General features: G+C 51.2%; 1 protein-coding gene across 1 annotated transcript in view; it reads right to left on the bottom strand.

Moving 5' to 3' along the window:
* Positions 1-19,149, bottom strand: part of LOC147086500 (uveal autoantigen with coiled-coil domains and ankyrin repeats protein-like) — a 60,389-nt gene that overhangs the window by 13,178 nt on the left and 28,062 nt on the right. The window contains exons 7-10 of the mRNA XM_085978587.1: positions 18,130-18,236; positions 14,070-14,251; positions 5,346-5,377; positions 392-2,905 (exon numbers count right to left, since the gene is read on the bottom strand). Of these exons, the coding sequence (XP_085834713.1) occupies positions 392-2,905; positions 5,346-5,377; positions 14,070-14,251; positions 18,130-18,236 (2,835 nt within the window). The remainder of the gene's footprint in view (positions 1-391; positions 2,906-5,345; positions 5,378-14,069; positions 14,252-18,129; positions 18,237-19,149) is intronic.

Here is a 19,149-nt window from a genome sequence, read left to right as displayed (position 1 = left end):
GTGCGGCGCTCCCTCGGTACCGCCCCTCCGACAGTGCGGCGCTCCCTCGGTACCGCCCCTCCGACAGTGCGGCGCTCCCTCGGTACCGCCCCTCCGACAGTGCGGCGCTCCCTCGGTACCGCCCCTCCGACAGTGCGGCGCTCCCTCGGTACCGCCCCTCCGACAGTGCGGCGCTCCCTCGGTACCGCCCCTCCGACAGTGCGGCGCTCCCTCGGTACCGCCCCTCCGACAGTGCGGCGCTCCCTCGGTACTGCACTGGGAGTGTCAGCCTAGATTTTGTGCTCAAGTCTCTGGAGTGGGACTCGAACCCACAACCTTCTGACTCCGAGGCGAGGGTGCTACCCACTGAGCCATGGCTGCCACCTATCACAGTGCTTGCTAATTGTTTTACCTGTTCCTCTTTTTCAAAGCAGGACTCTGAGTATCTCGTCACTGCCTCCTGAAGGTCACCGAGAGTCTGTTCTAACGTGTCGTACTTCAGTTGCAGGGTCTCCAGTAGCTTGGCAGCAACGGCCAGGTTCACCTCGCTCATCTGCCTTTCCGCCGCATGTTTCTCTTTCAAGTCTGAAACCGCCTGGCGCGAACGTTCGCAGGCGGCCGACATTCGCTTTAAGTCTTCGCCCCGTCCCCGGGCGAGGGCTTCCAATGAAGCCTTGGTCTCCTCTTGCTCCTTCAGGAGATGTATTTCTCTGTCTTCAAGCGCAGCCACTTCAGAAGCCTTGCACCCAAGCTGTCTCTGCAACCTGGAAACCTCTAGCTTTTGTTCCTCCGCCTCTTCCTCCTTGCTCTCGACCTGTTCCCTCAGCCGTTGAAGTTCCATCTCTAGTGCTTCCATGTGCTCTAAGTTTGATTTCTGCTTCGCTAAGTCTTCCCAGAGTCCCTCCATCTCCTCCTGTGCCTTTAAGAGTGCATCTTGGAGCGTTTGCTTCTCCAATGCCTCCCTCCTCATTGAGTTCTTCAGATCCTCGTGTTCTTGAGTAAGGATATGTTGTTTCTGCATGGTCGTAAAATCCAGGGCACTCTCCTTCTCCAAGCTTTCTTTGTCTTTTTGAACAGAGTCGCATTTTTCTTTCAGGTTTTTCACCTGCCGATGGAGACCTGAGATAATGTCAAGGACCGAGGTCTCTGCTGGTGCCTTGTCTTCCTCTAGTGGGCTCGCCCTGTGCAGGCTTTGCCAGAAGGACCGTATCTCCGTCCACTTGCGCCTGAGCCCACTCGCTTCTTGCTTTGCTTCGTGGAGTCCAGCGGTCAGGTCTGAGATATGCCTCTTCAGTTCTTCGACTGAACCCTCCAGCTCTTTGCACCTCGATTCTGGGACAAACTCGACCCGGAGTTGATGCTGAAGAGAGTCGACATCGTTCTTCAGATTCTTGTTTTCTTCCTCCAGCCTCGCTGCATTTTTCTTGGCAGTGTCCATCTGCATCCTCTCTTCCCAAATCTCCCTCTCCAGCTCTTCAAATGTCTTGCTCGGAGATGCCTGAACATTGTTGAGCTCTTGGTTCTGGTCAGCCCGAGCTCTTGGGTCCCTGTCTCGATCCGGCTCCAGTTTCTGCTGTTTTGCTTGAAGCTCACTGTGGGGATCTGAGATGGTGCTTTGCAAAGAGACGATGGCTCCTTCCTGGATCCTGAAGGAACTGAGCTCGGAGCCAGCCTCGTCCAGGTTTCCCTTGGTCTTGAGGTCCTCTGCCTCCAGCCGTCCCTGGCTCTTTCCATTCAGTTTCCTCTTCGCTTCGCCCAGTTCCTTCTGGAGTCCCATCACAGCGTCCTGAAGCCTCGTCTTCTCCTCCTGGTGCTTTGCCAGAGGAACGTGTCCCAGCTCCACCTGGCGGCCCCGTTCCCTCAGCCTCCGGTTCTCCCCTTGTACTTGCTCTACCTCCATCTGCAGATCCACGAACTTGTGCTCCGTCTCCCGGATCGTCTCCTTGAGGTACAGGATGACCTTTTTCCAGGACGCCGTCGTTTCATCATGGATCTCCAAGGGCACAAAATCGGTCTGGATTCTGCCCCTCAGGATTTTCAGCTCCTTTTCCAAACCCTCCGTGTGCTCCGTGAGGTCCTCCTTTGCCTTCCGAAGCTTGCTACACTGGTCCATGAGCTCCACCAACTGCCCAGGGATGGTTTCGACCTTCCCATGGGCGTCATCCAAGCCTTTGAGGGGAGCAACATCAAGCTCTTTGTCCTTTCTGTTCTTGAGTTCCTCCTGTAGATTCTTCACCAGGTTTGTGAGTTCCACGTTATGACTCGCTAGATCTGACACCTGCACCTCTAGTTCGTCAATCTGCTTGCTTTGGGAGCGCTTCCTAGTTTGGTATTGAGACATTACAGCTCTCATGTTGTCCAGGTGACCTTCGAGTTCAGTGAACCTTCTCTCGGCCAGGCTCTTCTCCTCGGCCAGGTTGTCCAGTTCTTCTCGTAGCCTCTCGATGTCTCCATCGGTCTTTGCCCTTGACCCTTCCATTTCCGTTCTTGCTGTCCCCCTCTCCCAGCTTTTCCTCTTGACTTGCTCCTGGAGAATTCGGTTTTCTTTCTTTGTCCTTTCCAGATCTTCCCGAAGGGCTTGAAGTTGCTGCCCCAATATTTCCACCAGAAGGTCTACCTCCACGAAGTCCATTCCCCGATGGTCATCATCTTGGATGCTCTTCGGCTCCGTCATGGGTTGTATGAAAATTCTCAGTCTTCTGTTCACCTGTCGCTTCATCCCCTCGTACTCCGCTGCCAAGGTGTTGCACTCGGATATCTTCCTGGCCAGGTCTTGGTGAAGCTTGCTGACCTCCTCCTTTTCTTCATCAGGCTTGCTACCGATCGCGCTCAGCTCCTGTCCCATAGCCGGCTTGCCCTGAAGACTCGGCAGGCTGACTGCAGGTGAAGACAGTGGGGTGGACATCCCGGGTCGCTCTGTAGGGTCCTGAAGAAGTAAACAAGTCATGAGGAACATGGACCACATTAGGAAACAGTATCGGGGAGAGCTAGAAGCTATTTGGGTCATCCGAGGACTTGCACTGTAGGCAGGAACCCTCATGTCCCTGGGGTGGGACTTAGAACATAGAAACATAGAAGATAGGAGCAGGAGTAGGCCATTCGGCCCCTCGAGCCTGCTCTGCCATTCAATGAGATCATGGCTGATCATCCAAATTCAGTACCCTGTCCCTGCCTTCTCCCCATATCCCTTGATCCCCCTAGCCTTAAGAAATATATCTAACTCCTTGAATATATTTAATGAATTGGCCTCAACTGCCTTCTGTAGTAGAGAATTCCACAGGTTCACCACTCTCTGGGTGAAGAAATTCCTCCTCATCTCTGTCCTAAATGGCTTACCCCTTATCCTTAGACTGTGACCCCTGGTTCTGGACTCCCCGACCATCGGGAACAGCCTTCCTGCATCTAGTCTGTCCAGTCCTGTTAGAATTTTATAAGTTTCAATCAGATCCCCTCTCATTCTTCTAAACTCCAGCAAGTATAAGCCCAATTGACCCAATCTCTCCTCATACGTCATTCCTGCCATCCCAGGTATCAGCCTGGTGAATCTTCGCTGCACTCCCTCCATGGCAAGAACATCCTTCCTCAGAAAAGAACCCATGACCTTCTGACCCAGAGGTGAGAGCGCCACCCACACAGCCACGGCTGACACTTTTCCACACCCACCCGCCTTCCTGCAGGTGCGTGGCTCTGAGGTACCAGGAAGAGCGGGAGAAAGGGGAAATGAAAGGCTGGCCAACTCTTGAGAAACGACAAAAGATTTCTTCACAGAGTGAACTCTGCTGCCCCGTGTCCTAACTCGCACCGAGTCCCGTTCGCCCATCTCCTCCTGTGCTCGCTGACCTACATTGGCTCCCGGTTAAGCAGCGCCTCGATTTCAAAATTCTCATCCTTGTTTTCAAATCCCTCCATGGCCTCGCCCCCCTCCCTATCTCTCTAACCTCATCCAGCCTTACAAATCTCCGAGATCCAAGTTTGCAGACGACACAAAGCTGGGTGGGCGTGTGTGCTGTGAGGAGGATGCCGAGAAACTCCAGTATGATTTGGACAGGTTGGGTGATTGGGCAGATGCATGGCAGATGCAATATAACGTGGATAAATGCGAGGTTATCCACTTTGGTGGCAAAAACAGGAAGGCAGATTATTATCTGAACGGCAATAGATTGGGAGAAGGGGAAGTGCAACAAGACCTGGGTGTCCTTGTGCACCAGTCACTGAAGGTAAGCATGCAGGTGCAGCAGGTTGTTAAGGCAGCAAATGGTATGTTGGCCTTCGTAGCGAGAGGGTCCAAGTACAGGAGCAAGGATGTCTTGCTGCAGTTGTACAGGGCCTTGGTGAGACCACACCTTGAGTATTGTGTGCAGTTTTGGTCGCCTTATCTGAGGAAGGATGTTCTTGCCATGGAGGGAGTGCAGCGAAGATTCACCAGACCGATACCTGGGATGGCAGGAACGACGTATGAGGAGAGATTGGGTCGATTGGGCTTATACTCGCTGGAGTTTAGAAGAATGAGAGGGGATCTCATTGAAACTTATAAAATACTAACAGGACTAGACAGACTAGATGCAGGAAGGATGTTCCCGATAGCGGGGGAGTCCAGAACCAGGGGTCACAGTCTAAGGATAAGGGGTAAGCCATTTAGGACTGAGATGAGGAGGAATTTCTTCACCCAGAGAGTGGTGAACCTGTGGAATTCTCTACCACAGAGGGCCAATTCATTAAATATATTCAAGAAGGAGTTGGATATATTTCTTGAAGCTAAAGGGATCAATGGATATGGGGAGAAGGCAGGGACAGGGTACTGAATTTGGATGATCAGCCATGATCTCATTGAATGGCGGAGCAGGCTCGAGGGGCCGAATGGCCTACTCCTGCTCCTATCTTCTATGTTTCTATCTCTGCGCTCCTCCAATTCTGGTCTCTCGCGCATCCCCTTATTTCCTTCACTCCAACATTGGCGGCCGTGCCTTCAGCTGCCTGGGACCTCAGTTCTGGAATACCCTCCCTGAACCTCCGCCTCTCTCTCCTCCTTAAAGCCTACCCCTTTGACCAAGCTTTTGGTCCCCTGCCCTAATATCTCCTTGTGCGGCTTAGTGTCAAATTTTTTGTCTGATTATGCTGCTAGAAGGCGCCTTGGGACGTCCTAGAAGGCGCTATATAAATGCAAGTAAATATAAATCCTGGAACTCCCTCCCTAACAGCACTGTGGGAGCACCTTCACCACACGGGACTGCAGCGGCTCAAGAAAGTGGCTCACCACCACCTTCTCGAGGGGCAACTACCGATGGGCAATAAATGCCGGGCCTCGCCAGCGACGCCCACATCCCATGAACGAATATTTAAAAAAAAAAGTTGTTGTGTTCACCTACCTGCCAATGGTTCCTGCCAGTATGCCCAGGTTCTGTAAAGCAACATAAACCACATTAGGAAACAATATTGGGTCGAGGTAGAAGTTGTTTTGTTCAACCGAGGACTTCCACTGCAGGTAGAGAGCCCTCAACGATCTCAGATGGTTCTCCCATGCTAACGGTCCTATCTATGACCTGCTTGGTTGGGTGTCCTGCTTACTCCTTGACTTTGAACAGAGCTACTTTGAGATTGGCCTCAGTGGGCAGCACCCTCGCCTCTGAGTCAGAGGGTTGCGGGTTCAAGTCCCCACTCCAGAGACTTGAGCACAAAAATCCAGGCTGACACTCCCAGTGCCAGTGCTGAGGGATTGCAGCACTGTCGGAGGGGCAGTACTGAGGGGGCGCCGCACTGTCGGATCAGCAGTACTGAGGGAGCGCCACACTCTCCGAGGGGCAGTACTGAGGGAGCGCCACACTGTCGGAGGGGTGGTACTGAGGGCCCCTTGAGCATCCCCTGATTTTAATCGCTCCACCATTGGCGGCCGTGCCTTCAGCCGCCTGGGCCCTGAGTTCTGGAATTCCCTCCCAAAATCTCCGCCTCTCTCTCCTCCATTAAGACGCTCCTTAAAACCGACCTCTTTGACCAAGCTTTTGGTCACCTGTCGTGATATCTCCTTGCAAAAAGAAAATACTGCAGATGCTGGAAATCTGAAATAAAAACAGGAAATGCTGGAAAATCTCATAACCTTGACCCCTATCATGTGCAGAGGACTCTGTTATATCCGGCACCGACGGGACCGAGCTGTTGCCGATCTATCAAAACTGCCGGACGTACCTGTTGTGTATGTAATATGTGTGCTACTTTGAACCTATGGACAGGACTGCACTACTTGTAGGGCGTAGTGATACGCAGTACCACTCCTGGCCATAGGGGTATAAATAGTACTGTGGGTACTGATCTCCCCTCAGTTCCCGCCTGTGGGCATGAAGTAAAGACCTACGTGCAGTCCCTACCTCCAACCAGTAAAGACCTGTTTGAGTTATACGTTTAAGTCTTTGTGTTAATTGTTCAATACAATACACATACTTAACACTGGCGACGAGTCGGTTCGAACCCTGCGGCAGTTATTCCACGGCGGCTTCGTCCAAAGACAGGACGTTGAAGAGAGGTTTCAATCCTCAACACCCCACTCAAAACTGAAGGGCAGCAGAAATCCTGACAGCTTGAAGCGACAGGCATTAGGACCCTGAAGCCTCCATAACCTCGTGGGTAAGCCGAGCAGCGTTGGCTGCAAAGACAGGGCCACCGATCGGGAGATAAGGGCGATCGCAATCCCTGATAAGAGCCGCGGTGAAACGCGCGAGCGGGTAAGCCAGAGCCCGGGAGGGAGCGAGCAAGAGCCGCGCGAGCGGGTGAGCCAGAGGCCGGGAGCCGCTTCAAGTGCGAGGCGCAGCGCGGGCCAGCGATCGGGACCAAAGATAAGGGCCGCACTCGGACTGAAAGGCGCGGCGGCTGCAGAAGCTCAAGGTGCGAGAGCCGCGGTGCACAGCGCGGGCTATCGATCGCACAGAAGATAAGGGCCGAGAGCCGCTTCGGTCGGGAGCCACTTCGCGATCCAGCGATCGCATCCGCTGATAAGGGCCGCACTCGGGGGCTGAAGGGAGACGGCGTCGGGGGACGGGTGAAGACCGCCAAGCGTGGGAAAACCGCCATTTTGTGGGCGGAGGACGACGGCAAGAGCGGGAAGCCGCCATCTTTGATAAGTAAAGAAAATAAAATCTGAGAAATTGCAAATCTACAATGCCTAAACACGGGAATATTAGCACCTTTGATAGTGACCTCGAAGATTGGGCCATATATGTTGAAAGAGTAAAAAATTATTGTAAGGCCAATAAAATTCGTGACCAAGATAAAGCTCTAACATTATTAAATTTAATGGGTGCGAAGACATACGGGCAATTGAAACACCTGTTATCACCAGATGAACCGGCGGATAAGACGTTCGATGAGATTGTTACTGTCCTGAAAGATCATCTAAACCCCACGCCGCTGATGCTAGCGGAACAATTTAAATTTTACGACAGAAGGCAGCTACAGCATGAAAGCAATGCTGAATATTTGCTGGAATTGCGTAAATTAGCGAAATATTGCCAGTTTGGAATGGGACTGACAGATGCACTACGAGACAAATTTGTGTGTGGTTTATTTAAACAGGATACACAAAAGTGACTGCTCGAGGAGAATGAGCTGACGCTTGAGAAGGCGGTCACTATGGCAGCAGCACACGAAGCCGCAGCGAGAGGCACGGCAGTAATGCAGCTACGGTCACCGGAGCTCAGTGCACACAAATTGGGTGTGAGTTCTGGCAAATGTTATCGTTGTGGAAAGACAACGCATGATCAGAACCAGTGTTGGTTTAAAAACCAAGAATGTAGAACTTGTGGTGGGCTTGGACATATAGCTAGAGTATGCAGGTCCGGGAAGAAGACCAGCAACAAGAAGTCACCGCAAGGAAAATACGCAAAGGTACACAAGGTGACCGAACAGGAGTCCGATTCAGACGCTAGCAGTAATGAACTGGCTAGCTTAAGCTGTAATGAACTGGCTAGCTTAAGAGTACTCAACGCTGGTAAGGGTGCAGACCTCCAGACAATTTGGGTCACTCTTCAGATAGAAGGAGTCCAAGTAAAACTGGAATTGGACACTGGATCGGCATTGACGGTCATAAATAAGAAAGATTACGGAAAGTTATTCCAACATATTCCCCTACAGGATACGGGGATTATATTGAAAACATACACGGGGCAAAGAGTGTACCCCATCGGGAAAATAGAGGTTGCAGTGGTCCACAAGGGTGAAGACAGTCAAATAATGGACTTATATGTGATATCTGAAGGAGGTCCTCCACTACTAGGACGGGAGTGGATTGGGAAAATGAATATGGACTGGCATTTCCTACAAACAATAACGAGTGAGAACTCGGTGAAGATAGTCGGCCCAGACTCTGGAACGGATGATGGTAAGCCCAACTCAGGTGCAAAAGACAAAGTTTCAGCACAGAATTCCACTGAGCAACAACAACATAGTTTAACTGTGGATTCTGAGTCTGGCAAGTCTACTGATGTGCCCATTTCTGAGGGACACCGGGCTCGAACTCAACTCCATTTCAAACTACAACAGCAATTAGAACAAATGCTTCGCCGTTTTGAGCAAGAGTTGAATGCAACGAAAGAGTTCTTTGATATAGAGTTGGAGAATCTGGAAATACAACAGAAGCAGCTGATGGAGAAAATGGAGCAGGAGCACACAAAACGTCTGATGTCAGAGGAGTTAACGGTCAGCCAACTCCTGCATATGCTGAAGGACAGGACTCTGAAATGGGAAAAACTTGAACACGAACTTCAATATTCAAATGAAAGGGGTTCGGAGCTCTCAAAGGTTATTGGAAGAGCTGAGGTGGCAACACAGACTGAGATGACTGCAACAGAGCAGCCCTTGGATGCCAAAAGTACGCTGACTCACGTCAACGTAGAACAACAGACCGCTGAAACAGCTGCTCCGGTAGAGGGATTGAATAGTCCGATCAATCAATCTCCAAAAGAAGTTGAAGTAGTAAAATCTCAAATGAGGTCATTAGTAAACGACTTGCTGAAAGCCCAGAAAAAGCTGGATGAAGAGGTACGCATGAAGAAGTCTCTTCAGGAAAGATGTCTGGACTTGGAACAAAAGCTGGCTAACGCCCAGCTGGGTATGGAGGAAATAGAAGACCCTCTCGCTGGCCTAGATCAGGACGACACCGAATATTACTATGTCCTGTCCTGCCCAACTTGTAACTTCGACTCCCACCATACAGAAATCATGGAGGAGCACCGAAAGTCTACGGAACATCGGGAGAAGGTGGCTCTACTACGGAAAAAGGAGGAAGAGAAGGAGGAACTGCGCATGCAGCTGGCAGCTGACAGTGGAGCCCAGAGAGTCTCCAAGAAGCAGAAAAGGAAAAGTCGAAACAGAAGATGACCCATCTGAACCATTATTACCTCTACCAGATCACACACGTGGTCCCTCCGAACGGAGCCAATTCAGTTCGGAAGTTCAAACTGTTAAATCCATGGAAGGACTATTGAATGAGTCACTCCAGCAACGTGAACCGACTATACCACAGAGATTGAATCTGTGAACTGTTTTCCGCAGAGACTGAATCTGTGATCTGTTTTGACATGAAGTTATCTATGTATCTGTTATTCTGTTATGTAAACCTGAAGTTATATGTGTATATATGTTATTACGTTATGTTAAATGGGGAGATGACTGTAAAGCTAGGAAGGGAGGAATGTTGTGTATGTAATATGTGTGCTACTTTGAACCTATGGACAGGACTGCACGACTTGTAGGGCGTAGTGATACGCAGTACCACTCCTGGCCATAGGGGTATAAATAGTACTGTGGGTACTGATCTCCCCTCAGTTCCCGCCTGTGGGCATGAAGTAAAGACCTACGTGCAGTCCCTACCTCCAACCAGTAAAGACCTGTTTGAGTTATACGTTTAAGTCTTTGTGTTAATTGTTCAATACAATACACATACTTAACAGTACCAGCGTTAATGTTGAAGCATACGGAGGTTTTCATCTCCGTATCTGACAACAAACACTGTGTTGCTTAGCAACAGCTTCTAAACAGTCGGCCGGTACCTTAGAAGCGTCTCTGTAGCTTAGCAACAGCTTCAGAGAGACTTTCCAGAGCCTGACTGTTGAAAAAAAAAAGCCATGAGAAGAAAAAAAACCTAACAAAACGGCTCCTGATTTCTGCCGGTAGATCGAGGTTTCCGGACATACAACCTCCGGATAAACCAAAGTTTCCTGTATATATTTTTTATCCACGCTTTTTGTTTGTGCCTTTTGTTCTTCTCCCCCACATGGCAGCTCTTTCATTCTGCCAGCGCAATTCATACTCCATCTAGAGCCATCCTTTGCCTCTTAACCTGCCCCATTACCATCTCCTCTCGCCTTGAATATCTCTTAATGTCTCTTTACTTCTCCTGCCTTCCATCCTATCACAGACCTTGCCTTTTGTTCTTTCATCCCCTCCCCCATTTCCCAGCCCCTAAACTTGCTTTAAAATCTGTTCCATTTCCTGCTTTTTTTTCCAGTTCTGACGAAGGGTCTTCGACCGGAAACGTTAACTCTGTTTCTCTCTCCACGGATGCTGCCCCGACCCGCTGAGTGTCTCCAGCATTTTCTGTTTTTATTTCTAATATCTCCTTATGTGGCTCGGTGTCGAATTTTGTCTGATAATCGCTCCTGCGAAGCGCCCTGGGACGTTTTACTACGTTTTCCTCGGATGGCAGGAACGACGTATGAGGAGAGATTGGGTCGATTGGGCTTATACTCGCTGGAGTTTAGAAGAATGAGAGGGGATCTCATTGAAACTTATAAAATTCTAACCGGACTAGACAGACTAGATGCAGGAAGGATGTTCCCGATGGTCGGGGAGTCCAGAACCAGGGGTCACAGTCTAAGGATAAGGGGTAAGCCATTTAGGACTGAGATGAGGAGGAATTTCTTCACCCAGAGAGTGGTGAACCTGTGGAATTCTCTACCACAGAGGGCAGTTGAGGCCAACTTATTAAATATATTCAAGAAGGAGTTGGATATATTTCTTAAGGCTAAAGGAATCAAGGGATATGGGGAGAAAGCAGGGACCGGGTACTGAATTTGGATGATCAGCCATGATCTCATTAAATGGCGGAACAGGCTCGCGGGGCCGAATGGCCTACTCCTGCTCCTATCTTCTATGTATCTATGTTAAAGGCGCTGTATAAATGTACGTGTTTGTTGTTGTAAAGCGTTTTGAGACGTATATTTTCTAGATGCAAAAGGCATCAAGGGGTATGGGGAGAGAGCGGGAATATGGTATTGAGATAGAGGATCAGCCATGATCATATTGAATGGCTGAGCAGGCTCGAGGGGCCGAATGGCCTACTCTTGCTCCTATTTTTCTATGTTCTATGTCCTGAGGTCGTGATAGGCGCGAGAGAAATTCTTCCCATTGCCCGCTTGAGTCTGAAGAGTAGCGTTGGGTTAACGTCAGGTCTGAAGGTGATTGGAAGGTTCGCCGGTCCAGGAGTGGGCCTTGAATCCAGGACCGGCCCAGAGGCCTACTGAGCCAAGCGGTCAACTGCTGGCTGTTGGAGGCTGAAAGCCCATCGAGGGTTAACCTGGCTTTTGGTCACAGAAAATGCTTTACTTTGGAAACAGGCAGCCAAACTTGCCATTTTATTACGATGATCAAATTGAAAGAAATTAATCTGTCTGGGGCCCCAAATGCTTATCAGGCCTCAATTTAGCAGGGTTGTCACGGCAACGTTGTCTGGTAATGAAGATATGAAGGGGGCCAGACAGGTAATAATATAATAAAGTGAATTACCGTCTATAGGGCCTCTTAACAGGCAACTAAGAGGAGCAGGCCATCTGGCCAGCAGGCTGCCTTTCATCCCTCTGAAGATACCAAGCACTTCAAGCAATAAAGCATGGAGAAAATTACCGGCATCTCACATATAAAGAAAGACTCGCGTTTCTCCAGCACCTTTCACCACCTCAGGACGTCCCAAAGCACTTTACTGCCAATGAAGTACTTTTTGAAGTGTGGTCACTGTTGTAATGTGGGAAACGCGGCAGCCGATTTGCGCACAGCAAATCCCACAAACAGCAATGTGATAATGAGCGGATGATCTGTTTTCAGTGATGTTAGTTGAGGGATAAATATTGGCCCCAGGACACCGGGGAGAACTCCCCTTGCTCTTCTTCCAATAGTGGCCGTGGGATCTTTTATGTCCACCTGAGAGGGCAGACGGGGCCTCGGTTTAACGTCTCATCCAAAAGATAACAACAACAACTTGTATTTATATAGCGCCTTTAACGTAGTAAAATGTCCCAAGGCGCTTCACAGGAGCGATTATCAGACAAAATCTGACACCCAACCGCATAAGGAGATATTAGTGCAGAGTTTTAAGGAGTGTCTTAAAGGAGGAGAGAGGCGGAGAGGTTTCGGGAGGGAATTCCAGAGCTCGGGGCCCAGGCGGCTGAAGGCACGGCCGCCAATGGTAGAGCGATGGAAATCGGGGGATGCGCAAGATGCCGGAATTGGAGAAGCGCCGAGATCGCGGAGGCATCAAAGGTCAAGGTCAGGGTGTGGTTGAGCAGATTGGTAGCTTCACGAATGTCACGGTCAATGGAGGGCCAAAAGGCTAGACAGTTGGGATTTTGAAAGTGCAGTTTTAAGTGAATTGGGAAGTTTTTTTTTCCAGGGGCGAACACAGAAGGAAGCAGGGTCGGGAGAGGGAAGGGAGGGATGTGGATGGAGAGCGATACAAGGAAGTGATCACAGATGGCCTTATCTGTGATCCGACAGTGCGGCGCTCCCTCAGTACCGCCCCTCCGACAGTGCGGCGCTCCCTCAGTACCACCCCTCCGACAGTGCGGCGCTCCCTCAGTACTGCCCCTCCGACAGTGCGGCGCTCCCTCAGTACCGCCCCTCCGACAGTGCGGCGCTCCCTCAGTACCGCCCCTCCGACAGTGCGGCGCTCTCTCAGTACCGCCCCTCCGACAGTGCGGCGCTCCCTCAGTACCACCCCTCCTACAGTGCGGCGCTCCCTCAGTACCGCCCCTCCGACAGTGCGGCGCTCCCTCAGTACCACCCCTCCTACAGTGCGGCGCTCCCTCAGTACCGCCCCTCCGACAGTGCGGCGCTCCCTCAGTACTTCCCCCTAGTTCTAGATTCCCCCACGGGGGGAAACATCCTCGAGCCCCCTCAGAATCTTATGGTTCAATAAGATCACCTCTCATTCTTCTAAACTCCAATGAGTATCGGCCCAACCGACTCAACCTTTCCTCATAAGACAACCCCCTCATCTCAGGAATCAACCGAGTGAACCTTCTCTGAACTGCCTCCAATGCAAGTGTATCCAGTCTCTTCTGTGTGATGTCCTATTTCTGGTTACAATTATATTTTTATTGAGAATGAGCGTTAACCTTGTACTGGGACATTTAATTCTCCTGGGCTCTGACCTACCTGCAGGCTGCCCCTACCACACCCGTCTCCAGCCGTGTATGAGTGAGGCAGCCCATCAACCCTCCCTCCCAAAAGCCTCTGGATTAGGGAGAGGAGAAAAGGAACTCAACCAGGTTTCCTGCTGTGGTCAGGTGACCATTGCGGAGTGAGGTGATAGGATGTGACGCCGTCCACAGTCCAATAGCTTTGACACTGTAGGTTCTCAACTGGCAAATGCTGATGGTGGGGGGGGGAACCAAAGGGCACTCATCGATTTGGTTGCGGCTCCCCTTGCCCTCATTTCCCCCCACCAATCATTGGGTGTGAGGCCTGCCAGAGCTGAATAGCTTGCTGATGCTCACTTAGGTTCACACCTGAGGAATGCCACTTGGCTGGCGGTGGGGGTGGGAGAACCACAGGGCACCTTTCGATTTGTTTGCCCCTCACCCGCACCCCAGCCGTCACCATGACCGGCCGTGAAGCCACCCACAGTTGAATTGCCAGCCCAGATCCACTCATTGCCTGGGCTCACAGGCAGGCGGAAGATGCCCAGCAAACATGGAACTTGACACCGCGCCACCCACCCCCATCACCACGCTGGAACTTGACACCGCGCCACCCCACCATCACCGCGCCCCGTGGAGGAGGGGAAGAGCCCGGGTCGGGGGAAAACCCAAAACCGTCAATTTGGAAATGACCTGAAGCGATCGACACGCCGTCCGCTTGGAGGAGGCTGCGCAGCCGTTCGCTCTTGGATTGCTGGCCGTAGTGACGAGCATCGCAGCCGGAGATGTCCGTCACGCTCACGTCTACTCCCGCCGACAGCAGGACCTCAGCGACCTCCGGGCAGTCACTCTCGCAAGCGAGTATCAGGGCGGTCCTGGAGAGAGCGAGACAGCCTTTAATATCTCCTGCTTTCTGATCTCAACAAACAACAACTTGTATTTATACAGCACCTTTAACGTAGTAAAACGTCCCACGGCGCTTCACAGGAGCGATTATCAAACAAAATTTAACTCTGAGCCACAGAAGGAGATATTAGGACAGGTGACCAAAAGCTGGGTCAAAGAGGTCGGTTTTAAGGAGCGTCTTAAAGGAGGAGAGAGAGGCGGAGAGGTTTAGGGAGGGAATTCCAGAGCTCGGGGCCCAGGCGGCTGAAGGCACGGCCGCCAATGGTGGAGCGATGGAAATCGGGGGATGCTCAACGGGCCAGAATTGGAGGAGCGCAGAGATCGCGGAGGGTTGTGGGGCTGGAGAAGGTTAGAGAGATAGGGAGGAAGCGAGGGCCATGGAGGGATTTGAACACAAGGAGGGAGAATTTAAAAGTCGAGGTGTTGCCGCACTGGGAAGAATTTGCTCGCACGGCATTAAATCCATCCCCCGCTCCCCAACCCCTTCAATGATGCCTCGGGGTGTCCCGTGCTGGCAATCTGTCTGAATTTTGTGCTCATTGAGATGAGTGATGTCAGAGCCAGAGACTGGTCACCCAGTGAAATCCTCAAACACTCCCAGGGCAGGTACAGCACGGGTTAGATACAGAGTAAAGCTCCCTCTACACTCTCCCATCAAACACTCCCAGGGCAGGTACAGCACGGGTTAGATACAGAGTAAAGCTCCCTCTACACTGTCCCATCAAACATTCCCAGGGCAGGTACAGCACGGGTTAGATACAGAGTAAAGCTCCCTCTACACTGTCCCATCAAACACTCCCAGGGCAGGTACAGCACGGGTTAGATACAGATTAAAGCTCCCTCTACACTGTCCCCATCAAACACTCCCAGGGCAGGCACAGCACAGGTTAGATACAGAGTAAAGCTCCCTCTACACTGTCCCATCAAACACTCCCAGCGGAGGTACAGCACAGGTTAGATACAGAGTAAAGCTCCCTCTACGCTGTCCCCATCAAACATAAGAACATAAGAAATAGGAGCAGGAGTAGGCCAATCGGCCCCTCGAGCCTGCTCCGCCATTCAATAAGATCATGACTGATCTGATCCTAACTGCCAATCTACTATCACAGAACCATCTCCTGAATCTAACAGAATTAGACACATGAAATAGGAGCAGGATCTGGCTACACGGCCCCTGGGCCCGCTCCACTTCCCACAGGGCCATGACCGATCCGAACCTAGACTCATGTCCAAATTCCTGCCCGCTCCCCATAACCCTTTATTCCCTTTACTTCTAGGGAAGGTACAGCATGGGTTAGATACAGAGTAAAGCTCACTCTACACTGTCCCATCAAACACTCCCAGGGCAGGTACAGCACGGGTTAGATACAGAGTAAAGCTCCCTGTACACTGTCCCATCAAACACTCCGAGGGCAGGTACAGCATGTGTTAGATACAGAGTAAAGCTCCTTCTACACTGTCCCATCAAACACTCCCAGGGCAGGTACAGCACAGGTTAGATACAGAGTAAAGCTTCCTCTACACTGTCCCCATCAAACACTCCCAGAGCAGGTACAGCACAGGTTAGATACAGAACATAAGAAGTAGGAGCAGGAGTAGGCCATACAGCCCCTCGGGCCTGCTCCGCCATTCAATAGGATCATGGCTGATCCGAACCTAGACTCACGTCCACTTCCCTGCCCTTTCCCCGTAACCCCTAATTCCCTTATCTGCTAGGAAACTGTCTATCTCTGTTTTAAATTTATTTAATGTCGCAGCTTCCACAGCTCTCTGGGGTAGCAAATTTCATAGATTTACTACCCTCTGAGTGAAGGAGTTTCTCCTCATCTCAGTTTTGAAAGGGCAGCCCCTTATTCTAAGATTATGCCCCCTAGTTCTAGTCTCACCCATCAGTGGAAACATCCTCCCCGCATCCACCCGATCAAGCCCCCTCACAATCTTATATGTTTCGATAAGATCACCTCTCATTCTTCTGAACTCCAATGAGTAGAGGCCCAACCTACTCAACCTTTCCTCATACGTCAACCCCCTCATCTCTGGAATCAACCGAGTGAACCTTCTCTGAACCGCCTCGAGAGCAAGTATATCTTTTCTTAAATATGGAAACCAAAACTGCACGCAGTATTCCAGGTGTGGCCTCACCAGTACCCTGTATAACTGCAGCAAGACTTCCCTGTTTTTATACTCCATCCCCCTTGCAATAAAAGCCAAGATTCCATTGGCCTTCCTGATCACCTGCTGCACCTGCATACTAACTTTTTGTGTTTCATGCACCAGGACCCCCAGATCCCTTTGTACTGTAGCACTTTGCAGTTTCTCTCCATTTAGATAATAACTTGCTCTTTGATTTTTTCTGCAAAAGTGCAGAACCTCACACTTTCCAGTATTATATTTCATCTGCCAAGTCTCTGCCCACTCACTTAGCCTGTCTATGTCCTTTTGCAGGTTTTTTATGTCCTCCTCACTCACTGCTTTCCCTCCCATCTTTGTATCGTCGGCAAACTTGGATATGCTGCACTCGGTCCCTTCCTCCAAATCGTTTATATAGATTTACAGAATAAAGCTCCCTCCTAGGGAGGTACAGCATGGGGTTAGATACAGAGTAAAGCTCCCTGTACACTGTCCCCATCAAACACTCCCAGGGCAGGTATAGCACGGGTTAGATACAGAGTAAAGCTCCCTCTACACTGTCCCATCAAACACTCCCAGGGCAGGTACAGCCCGGGTTAGATACAGAGTAAAGCTCCCTCTACACTGTCCCATCAAACACTCCCAGGGCAGGTACAGCACGGGTTAGATACAGAGTAAAGCTCCCCCTACACTGTCCCATCACACACTCCCAGGGCAGGTGCAGCACGGGTTAGATACAGAGTAAAGCTCCCTCTACACTGTCCCATCAAACACTCCCAGGGCAGGTACAGCATGGGTTAGATACAGAGTAAAGCTCCCTCTACACTGTCCCATCAAACACTCCCAGGACAGGTACAGCACGGGTTAGATACAGAGTAAAGCTCCCTGTACACTGTCCCCATCAAACACTCCCAGGGCAGGTATAGCACGGGTTAGATACAGAGTAAAGCTCCCTCTACATTGTCCCATCAAACACTCCCAGGGCAGGTACAGCACGGGGTTAGATACAGAGTAAAGCTCCCTCTACACTGTCCCATCAAACACTGCCAGGGCAAGTACAGCACGGGTTAGATACAGAGTAAAGCTCCCTCTACACTGTCCCATCAAACACTCCCAGGGCAAGTACAGCACGGGTTAGATACAGAGTAAAGCTCCCTCTACACTGTCCCATCAAACACTCCCAGGGCAGGTACAGCACGGTGTTAGATACAGAATAAAGCTCCCTCTACACTGTCCCATCAAACACTCCCAGGGCAGGTACAGCACGGGTTAGATACAGAGTAAAGCTCCCTCTACACTGTCCCATCAAACACTCCCAGGGCAGGTACAGCACGGGTTAGATACAGAGTAAAGCTCCCTCTACACTGTCCCAGCAAACACTCCCAGTGCAGGTACAGCATGGGTTACATACAGCGTAAAGCTCCCTCTACACTGTCCCATCAAACACTCCCAGGGCAGGTACAGCACGGGTCACTGGATAATCATCAGGAGCAGGAATCCCTGGCTGATTTCCCCCTCTGCCCATCCTTCCCCCCAATCCCAGGGGTACTGAGACCCACTTTCTGTGCCCTGACCCCAATCACAATAGTGACCACACTTCAAAAGCTCTTCATTGGCTGTAAAGCACTTTGGGACATCCTGAGGTGGTGAAAGGCGCTGGAGAAAAGCAAATATTTTCCTCCTTCCTTCCTTCCCTCTTCCTGCAGTGTTTGCGGACCTGTGCTTGGAGTCGGTGGCGTCAATGGCGGCTCCACGTTCGACGAGCAGCCGGCAGATTTCGGGACGACCCAGCCAGGCGGCGATCATCAGGGGCGTCTGGCTCCCCTGCAAAAATGACAGAGCGGATCAGACGCTGTGGCGGAGTGGAGTGGATTATTGTGGGCACCAGGCCTTCTCGAACCCCAGAGAGCGGTGGAGGCCGAGTCAGTGAATACATTCAAGGCGGAGACAGGCAGATCTTTGAGCTACAGGGGAGTCGAGGGTCATGGGGAACAGGCCAAGATCAGGTCAGCCGTGATCTCATTGAATGGCGGAGCAGGCTCGAGGGGCCGAATGGCCGACTCCTGCTCCTAATTCTTATGTTCTTATGTCCTGGAGCTGTTCACACCTGCAGCCTGTGTGTGTATGTGTGAGAGAGAGACGGGGAATGTGTGAAAGGGAGAGAGAGAGACAGACAGAGTGTGTGAGAGAGAGTGACGGTGTGTGCGAGATGGAGAGAGAGAGAGAGACAGAGTGTGTGAGAGAGAGAGAGAGACGGGGAGTGTGTGTGTGTAAGGATTGTTCCCATCTCCAATAATTTTACATCGAATAAACAAAGTGTTCAAAGAAAACGCACTATTTCTTTAGCACCCCCTGTGATTTTACTCCCGGCTATTGTCTCACAGAAGGGTCCGGTAGATTAACCGCGACTCTCTAAGACCACCTCTCGGGCACCTCCTTTCCAGGTTGAACAGTCCAGGTCTCCCCACAAAACCCAGACCCTGGGGAATGGGGCTGGGTGACCCCTCACCGCGCCGCCTCCCGCAGTCGAATACCTCCCCTTTGTGTCGCGGCGCCCGGATCTCGGTCGGAACTCGAGGCTCAGGCCCCCGCGTGGCGGGCAGGCCCCAACCACCGTGGGTTTAAACCCCGCCCCCACCTCACGCTGACTTTCACCCTCCACGACTTTATGAGGACCCCCTTGGTTGAAATGCTGGACTGGTTGTGGCGGCTGGAGGGAATCTGATGCCCTAGTGGG

The sequence above is a fragment of the Somniosus microcephalus genome, unplaced genomic scaffold (assembly GCF_052327205.1).
Source record: "Somniosus microcephalus isolate GS21.2 unplaced genomic scaffold, FLI_Smic_1.0 unresolved_chr7, whole genome shotgun sequence".
In the NCBI taxonomy this organism is placed as follows: domain Eukaryota; kingdom Metazoa; phylum Chordata; class Chondrichthyes; order Squaliformes; family Somniosidae; genus Somniosus; species Somniosus microcephalus.
This window is presented reverse-complemented; position numbering and strand designations above follow the sequence as displayed.